We start from the raw sequence: 12,433 nt of genomic DNA on the forward strand, positions 1-12,433 counted from the left end.
GAATGACTCACAACACAATAAGAACCACCGAAGGTTCATGCGTGGATTGTCTCCTTACAACTCTTCTCATTTTTATACTCGCACAAACACTACACTCACATAAAAGGCGTAAAATTTGTTCACCATGACTCATAAAACTGTTACATAAACTTGCATCATAACTTGATATCTGATGTATGTAGTTGAATCAGTTCTACTCCCATGTGCCCAAACATTAAGCCCCTGTATACTGTCTGTATCACAAATAATGGCCATTTGTGTGTTTGATGAGCGCCAGCACAATGCCAGATTATCCCCAAAGACCGGTGGCCACGGCTGACTGTTTGATGAGGAGTGATTTAAAGGGCTCAGGGAAGAGCTTCCCTAAAGCTCGGAGGGCCTCTACTTTGGTCAACACAAAGAAATCCCTGTTAAAATACAGTCCGAGACAAAGGTCTGAGTCTCTGAAGTGATTACAATCTATCTGTTCTCTAAGCAAGAGACCCAGTCAAAGAAGCCTGAGAGGTAAGTCTGCATGCTACACAACTTGGTATGAGACCCATGTGATCTGCTAAGGTCGACAACATCTGCACAGGAGATTGAACACTGATCACAGCAGGATTACACTTGAAACTAAAATGTGACACTGAAACACAGTGACCTAGCACCAAGCTGAAAGAAGCTGTGCATTAATTAGCCAGTAACCTGTATATGTGGTCAAACTGCATAATTAGAAAGAAAGAAAATATGAAGTATTAGAAAAAAAGACACCAACATGCTGGGAAAAAATTCAAAAATATATGTATTTTACAGTTTTAAAGGGCAAGACGGTGAACAAGTCAAGGGAACACATTAAGGCATGAGATATACTTGATTTTAATTATACACATGATGGTGAGTGTTTGGAGCTTCAGTTGTGAATGTCATCAAAAAATAAAAATATGTGTTTCAAGAAGATTCAAGAAGCACTCCAACGGTAAGTTCCAGAGTCTGTATAGGCATGCTGGCATCTCTATGATGTGCTGTTGCCTCTGCACAGAGACAACTACACTTCATTATCAGTGTCATCTTAGGTATATGTAAATTAGACATAGGAACAAACAACTCTGATCGTTTAGTGGTTTGCTTGCCAAGCAAAAGCTCGCTGGTTCAATTCTAGCCAGAGAGACAAATTCCCATTGTGGTTGCATGACGAAAAACATCAAGCACGATCAAACCATCAAAGCCACCCGCTGTGGCGACCCCTGTGACAAGGGAGCAGGGGTAAAACAAAATGAAGACGTTGAGCTTTATCAATTGAAGTCCCACTGAGAATAAATTTCTTAAAAGAAATGGGCTGCCCTGATATTTACTGTTTTAGGTCATGCAAATATGGAAGCCCTCTGGTGGAATCCTCCACTAACACGTGTAGTAGGGAGTCAAGCACATAAAATGTTATATCATCACTGCAAGCGGATGTTTACGTTACTGCATGGTTAAAAAGCAAGTATCTCTTGCCTGAGGTCAACAGGTTAATGTAAAACATGTCATGTTTTGAAACTGGCAGATACCTTCTCTGTTGTGTTAGCTGGCAGCGCTCTCTTTTATTGGCCTTTCCTACATTTCATTTATGCTTATGTATCGTATGGCTCAACTGACCAACAGCAGGAGTGTAACAATAAGCAGCCAATTTTCTCAAGTGACACTTCCAATACAGTCGAAACGAATAAAAAAAAAAACGAAATAATAGGACTGCAAAACTGTGTTTAAAAAAAAATGACAAAAAAGCCTTATTTTGTGCAATTCTACAATGAATGAAAAATAAGAAGACAACATAAAAAGAGCAAATACTCTGTGGCTGTATGGTCTGTCAGCTTTGAAGCACAGTTAATGTCACAAGACAACAAATACTATGCCAATTATATTAAAACACTGCCCACTAGATATTAAAATATTGCCCACTAAAACATGCCCACTATAGATTACAGTGAATACTTTGATCGGACTCTTGTAAAATTACTGTCATGTCCTCAGTCACCCAAGAGCCGTACTGTTATCGATGTTATTATTCAAACAGAGCGACTGCGCCTCGCGCTACTTGCTAAATGACAACAATCTGGCAGAAGTCTGTCACTATTCGGAAAATAGTCAAAATCTGAGCTAAACATCTCGATGTGCCTGCCTGATTTTAATAGTTAAACAGTTTACATTTGTATTCTTTCATGGAAAAAAAATATAAAGACAATTGTTCAAGCCTTAGAAGAACAATAACCTGAACACCATTAAGGTCTCCAATAATGGGAACAACAGTCCTTCACTTTCCTGTTGGTTGATCCTCTTCACTTGTCTCTTCACAAGCACAGTTTGGGTCACAACACTGTAGAGGTCAAGACGTCACAGACAAATATTTTCAGGGACTCAACATTGACTTTTCACTTTCAGACAGGAGATCAGTTCTTTACGTGCCTGACAGGCAGAATAGAGTTGTAGCCTTCCAATATCATTGATGATGGATATGGAATAAGCAAGGCTTTGGGCTTGCAATCCTTAAATATCCAGGTCCAGGTCTTATGGTATTCACTCAGTTCATCTTACAGTGATGTGTAGTACCTCCTCTATAGCATTAGTCCAATAATTCTCTGTGCTGCCCAGCTGTATAGCTGCCCTAGCTATATATGTACCCAAGCCCTAGGCGTCAGTTGTGGGCATCTTGGGATGCTATAGGTACAAAAGTAGGATTGGGAGAGAGGAGCAGTGAGGCTGCTGGTACGGGAGGAAGCAGCAGGGTTAGGTCGGGAGAATCGCTCCCGACCACTAGGACTGTTTCAGCCGTTTTCTTGGGGGACCCAGGAAGGGACACTGGGCCGAGGCCAGAGAATGATAGGCCTCCGCAACCAGGTGTGGGTGAGAGATCACCATGGATTTCCATCCTGATGTCTCCATCACATCAGCAGCGTGACTGAGAGAAAAAAGGGAAATGAAATACAAAGGAAACGGAAAGCAGGAAAAGATGTTAAATTAAGAAACTAAACAGATATCCAAACAAAGTACACAAATTAATCTTTTTTCAGAGAGAAAGAGTTTGGGATTATAAAACTCCATCTGTGTGGAGAGCAGCTTTGAGACATTACAGATTTGTCATACCAGCTGGTGAGGCTGTTATTTATTTTATATTTTTAAATATTTAACCTTTGAGGTCATCTTTGTGATAAATAACATCACACAAATAAAAAGGCATCATTAAAGTTGCACAAATATACAGGCATGCGATAAAAAGGTTAAGTCATAATGTTTTTTATATCATATCATGAAATAATTACTTGATTAATCAGCTAATGAACAGGAAATTATTCAGGAAAGATTATGATCATTTGTTTATTTATGAGAGTCGATTTTTAAACAAAAATGTTAAACATTACCTTTTGTTAAGTTTTAATTGTGAGGATTTGCTGCTTTTCTGGGTCTAATGAACTAAATCTTTTGGTTTTTTGGACTCTTTTATACAATACTATTACACAGTACTCTTAACATGTACTATAATTCATATATTATAGTATATATAGTAAGCAGAACACAATATTAACAGATAGATGGTTCATTTTAGAGACCACATGAAAATCTCACTGTGAAAAGCAAAAAAAGGCACACAAATGATGACTAGTTCCCATTTTCAAAGCATTCCACGTTTAGGTTTCATTATTCACACCTGGTATTGTAATGAGGAGAAATAAAGATGGCTAGCATGTGCCTATTTCAGCTGAATTAATTCCATTAACTGTTCATTTGTTTGCTCTTGAAAGATCCTCAGACATTTAAACTAAATTGTTTTTCCTTAGTTGGGAAAAGGGAGGAAAAAGTTGGGAAGGTTTTCTAATTAAGTGCTGATCAGTTTACTTGTGGTTGAGCTTACACCAGCAGACCCTGTGGCAGTCTTCAACCTCCTGACACCCTCAGGGTGCTGGGATGCACTATCACGCACACTGCTGTGTGGCCTTTAATGACATTTTTCATGTTTTATTGTGTGTAAATAAACAACCGCATGCGTGTGCGTGTACACGTGTGTTTATGTTTTGGCGCTTGCTCCTGGCTGTTTGTGTGTGTGTCTGCGTGAATGTGTGGTCCTATGGTTTCCACACAGCAGCTCCAGACCTCCAGCCAACCTCTGACCCTATTCTCTGTGGAGGAAGTGAAGCCCTGCTCACAGTAATGGCCAGTACGCTCAAGCTGAGGGCAGTGAAAGGGCACAAGGAGAGCAACCACAGCAGGAGAAGGAGGGGAAGGGATGGACCGATGGAGGGGAGAATAAGACGGCAGCAGTGACAAATAAAGAAAAAGGGAGGTGACAAAGAGTAATCAAACGTCACGGAGGTAGGGAGATAGGGAGAGTGACTGGGAGTAGAGCAGTGATGTGAAGGTAAATCAAACTATAGTCTCCAGTCAGTGGTAATTATAAGTTACCAAAAAAATCTACTAAAAAGGCATTTTGTCTGTGCTTCACATTACTCGTGTTGTGTTTACATGCTGGTCTAAAAAAAAACTCTGTAAGCTTTTCTGTAAACAAAGTGGATTAGGAGAGTTTAGGTGCCTTTCCTCTCTGCTGCATCCCTGGTGAGGACGAATAAATGAGACAGAGGAAGGATAAAGAGGACTCTTATTGTCTCAACTACATGACTGTAAACTGCTTGTAAGGACTGGTGTGGAAAGAGGTTAAGGTGCTTCTGGGGGTAGGATTATTGGTTTCTCTGTGTCGTCCGTTTTCGATATTTGTCCTCTAAATTGATTTTTGTTTTGCTGCTCTTGTTGCTGTCGATTGTGTCTGCAGGAGCTGAGTTGATAACGCTTTGCTGGCCAGGAGTCCCCTGTGGCCAATTTTCCCACCACCACAACAACGCTGTCGCAAATTAAACTGTCATAACGCCCATAACCACAATTAATGACTGGGATTAGGGGGAGAAATCTGCATTACTGAACACCTTTAGGCACACATGAGCTCTTAAGCACAAAACAGAGGTGGGAGACGGGGAGAAAAGGGGGGAAAGGAAAGGATAATGGGAGTGAATGGAAAAGGGAGGGAGACGAAGCCCAGGCAGGAACAAGGAAAGGACATGAAGCTGTAAAGAGAGGACAGAGGAATGAACAAAGGGATGGAAAATGTGTCTGGCTCTAAGGCACACAGTTTGAACAAACACGGGTAAGGTGATAGGCAATTCAGGTAGCGACTGAGAGAAAGCCTTTTGTTTCAAGTGGGCATTGAAACACTGGATCAATCACCTGTCGGTGGACATAAATAGTAGTCATTGATGCTAATAGGCCACATCGTACCTAAACAGGCTGCACGCAACACGATTAACACCAGCAGCTGAGGTTTATTGCTAAATGGACCAATATGATACAGCAGCAAAATCATCTGATCTGGAGATTAAATTAAATTTCCTCGGGAGACAAAAATTGCTCCCACTGAAAATTAATGACATCCCCTGACAAAAAGCCGAACGCAGAAGCGTGCGTGTGTCGGTGAAAAAAATATTTGCATTAGTGTGGAGGTAGTTCTCAAGATGGATGATCTCAGCGTGAGCGTGTAACTCACTAGTTGATGAAGTCCACAGCCTGCGTCTTGAGCTGATCTGCACTGTGCAGGTCGGCCAGGATAAGGATCTCTGCGGCATTCTCCACAGACAGATTCGTGCAAAGAGCGTCCTCACACATCACCTTCAACCTCTCCAGAGCATACTACAAATGACAGAGAGGGAGGATAAACAGCAGGTAAACTAAATTACTTAAACAGCGCTGCCACCAACAACTGTAGCAGCGGTGTGTAATGATACGGTAACACAGAATTACTCCACCGCAGTCGCAACAAGCATTAAATTGAATAAGAAAAAAATATGGCAAAGAGAAGGGTAAGTGACAGATATGCATACTGAGTTGGAACTGATGATGGAATAGCATTACACGAGAAGCAAAAAATTATTTCCACTGAGTCTGATTACAAAATTACCAGCTACAATAACCTTCTCTCATATTCACACACACTTCAAGATGACTCGTAGAGGTTTAGCGGGGGACTACAGTTTAATGTCGCAGTACTTCCTTTTAATTTAACAAGTTACATTCCGTCTATCTACATTCAGTGACATAAAGCAGTCGATTTAAATGATTTGTCATTAAATAAGACTTTTTTAAAACGACAAGTAAGCATGTGGAAAGATTTAAATAGGGCTACTGGTTCATGAAAATCCCAAAACTACCAGTTTATATTTATTGTTGAATGCCAAAAAGACAGGAATTATCCGTCTTGCTCCAAAGACACAAGTTAGGAAACTAGTGACGAGTTAACCTCCTAGGACCTGGCGTCCACACATGTGGACATCACATTTTGGGTTATTTTAGACCAAAATACTCAATTTTGCTCTACTGGGGCCTGATATCCACTTACAAGGACATTATACCTCATATGTGGCTCTTATTTTCCTTAGAAACAAAAATCAGGTAAAAAAAAAAAAAAATCTGGTAATTCTTTGTTTTTACATTCATCAGGTCCCAATATGCCCAAATTTCAAAGAGAAATTAAAAATGCATGCCGTGGAAGAGTTCAGGTCTTAGGGGGTTAAATGTTTTTTGGTTGCAAGTGTTTTAAACCCTTTGGCAAAATTTCTACAAAGTCTAAGATCGTGGGAGCAGTGAAGCTATGCTGAGTCACATGGTTCTTTGAGCCAAATTTGCACATTAAGCTACGACTATTAGGAATGTTCGTGATTTCATAATCACGTAAAAAGAAAAAAAAATTAGAGCTAGTAACTAATTAGTAATCTAATTAGTCTCTGATAAAATGATACACATTTACCGACCACTATTTAACAAGCACGGAAAAATAATGCATTAGTGATCTGCGATAACCAAGACGAGTAAAACAAGTTCAACCAAGGTGAATATAGATGACTTGGTATAAATACTAAAAACATACAAAGGTAAACACTACTAAAGCCTTTACACTGCTTGGACTCCTCTGTGAATAAATTAGTTCATACAAAAAGAATCAAACAAAAATGGTATCACATGCAAACTATGCCAGCTAAAGCTCATATATCATAAGTTTACCACAAGATCTTTCCGGTACAGAAGACTCACTCAAAATGTGATTTTACAGAAACAGACAGGAAACACTGAATATCCGGCATGAGTACAAGAATAAACAATGAGGAAAACGATTCATTGGAAGTGTGTGCATGTCTTTACCTTGCACAGTTGGGTCGGCTTTATCCTTTGCTATAAAAGTATGTTTGGATGTGTAAGTATGTGTGTTTAGAGGTTGAGGAGCATTTGGTGCTTCCCAGGTGTATTTTTGGGAACATTATCATGCATACCAGCTTGTGTGTAAATGTACATAGTAGCAGGTGCAATGCACACACACACTCTTTGTACCTTGTCAGCTGCAGCCAGCAGGTCATCAGCCATCTTGTCCAGGTTGGGGGCCTTGCCTGTGTAGATGAAGCACATCATCTCTTTGAAGACATCTGGCTCCACGTCATTTATCTCCACACGGTTCTGAACGGGTAGAGAGGACAGGAGAGGAGAATACACGCAGGGTTTAACAGAATAAAAGAAAAGAGAAGAAAAACAAACGCCTTGACAATCCTTCAAAACTATATATGGCAGCAGTGTCTTTTTTATTTCATGTAAATTTCCCAAAACCCACCTGACTTAAACTCTCTCACCTTGTTTAGTACACACACACACACACACACACACACACACACACACACACACACACACGCAGTGATACAACAAAACATGTTCCAAAATCACAATAGAGAAAGAAAGAAAAAAAACACCTTGAAGAACCTTCTGAGCAGTCAAAACACGTTTCAGCAAAACTACATTCTAGTAAATTTATTTAACTCTTTTCAGCAGATTCAGGAGAATTAATCCTGAGCATTCATTCCTTGACGGTGCCTGCAGCAATCAAAGTAGGCTTTATCGCTCTATGGCACAGTGACGGTAACCTGAACCTTTCCCCTCCACACTGACAAGAAGAACAAAGCAATAAACCAATTATAACAGTGCTTTATCGTCACCACAGTGACCAGCGGCGTTTTAGCAGGGTCAGACTGGGTGTACCAACAGTTTAGTGCATTTGTGTCAACTCTGACCACTCAACACCAACATAATCATACTGAGAAATAATCGAAGCAGAGTCTAAAAGCTTCTGGTCTGAGCCTGCAGTCTGCCATGGTAGCCTTTTGCAGGAATGCACAAATCACACAAACACATGAAGCCGTGAAAAAATTTGTAATTCTAACAGGCAAAATAACATCAATGTGTATAATATCAAAAACAACACACCTATTGTTTCTAAATTAACCTCAAACTCATCAGAATCGTTATATTTCTAATTCCTTTCTATTTTTTCTACACTTAACCAATTTCATTCTGCTAATTTCTAACGTGTTTTGGAGCGTTAATGAAATAAAAAAGACATACTACCACCAAACTACCTTGGAAATCACATGAGAAAAAAAACATAACAGGACTTTCTCGCGTAATGAGAAGGCAGTGCCCAACCAGGTCTCATAAATAGACAACTCCTGTAGTTACAGTGTCTGAAGCTCCCCTCTATTCACAGAGCAGTCCTCTATCAGAGTGCTTCTTTATGAGCTCATTTGTCTCTTTTCTATAGAGTGCTGCAGAGGAGTGTTAACCCACCTATCTGTTTTCTCTGAGTCGTATGGGGACGTGGCCCACAATCTCTCCCTCTTTCTGATGAAGACGCCTACTTAAACAGCAATTAAGATGCATTTCCTGGCTCTGTGCTTTATAATTTCCCCATTTGAGCTCTGCAGGCATCAATATTCCGCTGACATGACGGCTAAATCACCACAGTTGAATCTCACCACCTCCTATCAGATCAACACAACCAACTGTGGCAGAGAGACTCAGTGCATCACACATGTACAAGCACACACAGACACAAACACTGTTTTGTTTCCATCACGTCAGACCTAAACTTAACCCTATTTACACTAATTTCGTGACCAAGCCTCACTAAACCATGAACTAATTTAATTATTTGTATTATGAGGACTGGAAGGGGAATGGCATCAGAGACATTATATTTATGGGATTTATGGGAGAATTCTGAAATGCTCCCAAAGAGCAAATCAACAACAGAAACAGGAAACAAATGAGCCAATCATGCTGTTACACTGACACACGAGAGGTTCACGACCCTTTTAGTTTTCTGGTGGCAGATGCATCTTTCTGCTCATTATTGTAGCGAGGGAGTAGCTACTTTTTAGCTCCTGTATCCCTAATGTGCATTAGAATGGAAAAAAGCAGAGACACTGATGGTGCCACCACCCTGTTATAAAACTGAGGGGGGGGGGGGCAAAAACCTTTATAGCTTATTCTGGGACAGGAAATAACTGCAATGATTCATTCCAGGATGGCTGTTGAGTTGCGACACTTGCCTCAAGAGGAACTTGGATTGCATTTACCTAACTTTACATAAATTTGCACATAAATCTTCAACGTTTTTTCCATCTCTTAAAAGTATTATCAAGCTACTCGCATGCAGAACTGTAGCAACAGGAAGCTTGAATCCACACCGTCAACCTGCTAATAACACTAATCAGTCACAATAGCTCTCAGAACTATTCATACCTCCACAGTACTTACACTTTAGTTTTACATAATTAAATAAGAAGTTATAGGAGAGGCAGAAAGTTATCACAACTAGCATCATCTTTCCATCATCTCCACTGTAAATAGGACGACGTCAGACAGGTTATTTAAAATACACCCTTATGACACCGACTCCTGCCTTATAACTGTCTGCAAACCACTTCCCTCTTTGGAGCAGTTAATATTCCCACTAGACTCTCTCTACTTTCCTTTAAAGGTCAGTACTGTCAAGACATTTTGCTACTGATCAATGGCACCTATGCATGTGTTAAAGTTCACTAAAGTCAGAACTTATAAAAAAAAAAAAACAAATTGAGTAGATTTACTGTGCCCATTTCATTAAATTAATGAATTTTGATGTGAGGTATGAACATTTTGAGCAGCAGCAACACCAGGCACAAACTGCAGCACAAAAAAATGGCAAAAAGATATGTATATTAAAAAGATTAAAAAGAGATATCAAAAGGAAAACCAATTCCCTCATGACATTGTAATTGAGTTCCAGGAACAGAGTGATCATACTGAAAGCAACAGAGACTTCAGTCATTTTGTCTGATACAGTCTTGTTAAGTCTACAAATAACACGCTTTATGCCATCAAAGAAATATCAAAGATTATACAAGTGATAATGATATAATCACTTAAGGATTTTTTCCCATATAGTAGCTGTGATGACACCATATAATAGTCAGCAAGACATGAAGGAACATGTGCAGCCACACTTGTTTAAAGAGGCAAGTGCTTCCTGATGCAACAGAAGGAAAGATTGAAATTTAAACATTTGACTCACCATGCACTGAGGGAGCAGGAGCGACAGAGTCAACTCACCTTCTTACTCTCTTCCATCTCGTGCTCAAACATGGCACTGAACACCGGCGAGCGAGCTGGGACAGAGAGAAACAAAAGGCCGAGACAGAGAAAAGAGGGTTTGTTATTGAGTGTAATGTTGATACACGGTGAGGTCTCTGATATCCGTTAACAGCTTGCCACAGGACCGGAGGAGAGCAAGGACATGACTGACAGCAGTAGAGGCATCATGTGGAAAAAGTCAGCTCCTTTCTGCTGACAGACTCTTGACAGCCTTTCTCGTTTGTTTAGCCAGTATTCAGCGTTGATGGGCCGACTTGAGTGTTGCTTATCTCATATATTATGCCCTAATAAAGATCTGTTTTCCTCTTTTAGTTGCACTTTCACTTGCTACCACTCAACTGCTATTTCTTTTTTTTTTTTTTCCCTTTCCTAGATATGGTTTTTCACACGGCTTTTGCATCACAGCACAGTCTACAAATCCTCTCAAGGAAAGTTCAGACTATTCTTCCATTTATAGAAAGTGATAAGCCGTGAGAGAGAAACAATGTAAAAGAGCTGCTGGTTATTTGCCAAGTCACAACAAGAAACAAAGAGGGTTTGCAATGAAAAATGTATTCTTATAATCCAAGTTCACACAGATTTCATATTGTATATTTTGCTAAAGACATTTTTGCACATTTTGACAATCTCCAAAATAACAAAGATAAAGTCTAGTAGGAAAAAAAGAAGCAAAAGCAATGACCCAATGGCCCTAAAATGGACATATTAATGTATTTAATGTTTTGCGTATTTAGTGAAAGCTTAAGCACAGTGTTTTTCACTGTTGTTATCCCAGACGTGACCCCAGCTGGAGAGGTCATGCTTAATCTCCAGTACAGGCAGAACATGACAGCCCAAACAGAGCTCTTTAAAATTTCAAATTACTGCTGTCTAATAATTCTGCAGGCTTAAAATAATCACCGCATCTTGTCCCTGTAGTTCTGCTTAAGGCAACAACACTGTATTTTCTCTCTTGTCGTCCCAGTGGTGACAGTGGTTAGTTTTGGCACAGAATAAAGCACAGCCTCACAGATGGAGCTTAGCCTGTACTTGATTTCCAGCTACTGTTATTACTAGTAGAGTAAGAATGTGTTCCTACAAAGGTAGACCTTGGCCTTTTACTCAGAGTCGCATATATACTATAGCCACGCTTTTCTGACATGGTTCGCTTAGTTTGATTATGCACTGAAAGGGTAACAGTTCACATTATTATTCAGAAGTGAATGCCTTATTAGCTAGTCATTAAAATCTAACAAATGTTGTAACACATTATTAAGTATGTGTCAAAGTCAGTGATATAATAATTAATTCAGACACTTAATAATGAGTTATTAACGCAAAGCTATCTAACCATTTAATTACTCATTGGGTTACACGGTCTCATCCATTAAAACTGCCAAAGCCACAAATAGCTATAATACTGTATAACTGAATAAGCATTAACAATGGACACTGAGGCTATAAGGTCAGAAACTCACTCGCTACAGGAGAATCTCAAATCCACTAAATAAAAATGGCTAACACTAAGTCTCTTAACATTTTCATACATGTTACTTACGACACGTTTAGAGTTTTAGCAAAGGTGGGACATTGGAAATAAATGGTGTTCATTTTAGTTACTTAAGTTGTCACAGTAATTTTACTATAGTAGAGAAGATAATTTGATGAGAAACAGACAAAATCTTAATCTTTGAAGTCCCATTGCCACAGGTTTATAAAAAAAATAATAAAAAATCAAGCACCAAGCACTTATTTTGTAAGCGTATGGGGCATTCTTTAATAATAATGCAAGTCAGTTTTCAAATTCAAATTCAAAGCTTCGTTTAACATCAGCACAAAAACTGCAACAGGAGTTTCATGGCATGTGTTTCTGGGGCTGAATGAGTAGGCGGTCCAGAACTTCGTCTGATACAGTGTAAAAGTTTGTTCAATATCAAAGGAATTG

The 12,433-nt window shown here is 39.5% G+C and overlaps 1 protein-coding gene across 5 annotated transcripts in view; it reads right to left on the reverse strand.

Moving 5' to 3' along the window:
• Positions 1 to 547: 547 nt before the first annotated feature.
• Positions 548 to 12,433, reverse strand: part of spop (speckle type BTB/POZ protein) — a 96,617-nt gene continuing 84,731 nt past the window's right edge. For all 5 annotated transcript variants that reach the window (XM_085271973.1, XM_085271975.1, XM_085271974.1 and 2 more), the window contains 4 exons: positions 10,468 to 10,523; positions 7,381 to 7,503; positions 5,546 to 5,688; positions 548 to 2,917 (listed from right to left, as the gene is read on the reverse strand). In XM_085271973.1, the coding sequence (XP_085128099.1) occupies positions 2,773 to 2,917; positions 5,546 to 5,688; positions 7,381 to 7,503; positions 10,468 to 10,523 (467 nt within the window). In that variant the 3' untranslated portion in view covers positions 548 to 2,772. The remainder of the gene's footprint in view (positions 2,918 to 5,545; positions 5,689 to 7,380; positions 7,504 to 10,467; positions 10,524 to 12,433) is intronic.

Source organism: Mchenga conophoros, linkage group LG4, assembly GCF_057382185.1.
Source record: "Mchenga conophoros isolate Kocher_MC1m ecotype Shallow Benthic linkage group LG4, M_conophoros_male_GT1.1, whole genome shotgun sequence".
NCBI classification, from domain to species: domain Eukaryota; kingdom Metazoa; phylum Chordata; class Actinopteri; order Cichliformes; family Cichlidae; genus Mchenga; species Mchenga conophoros.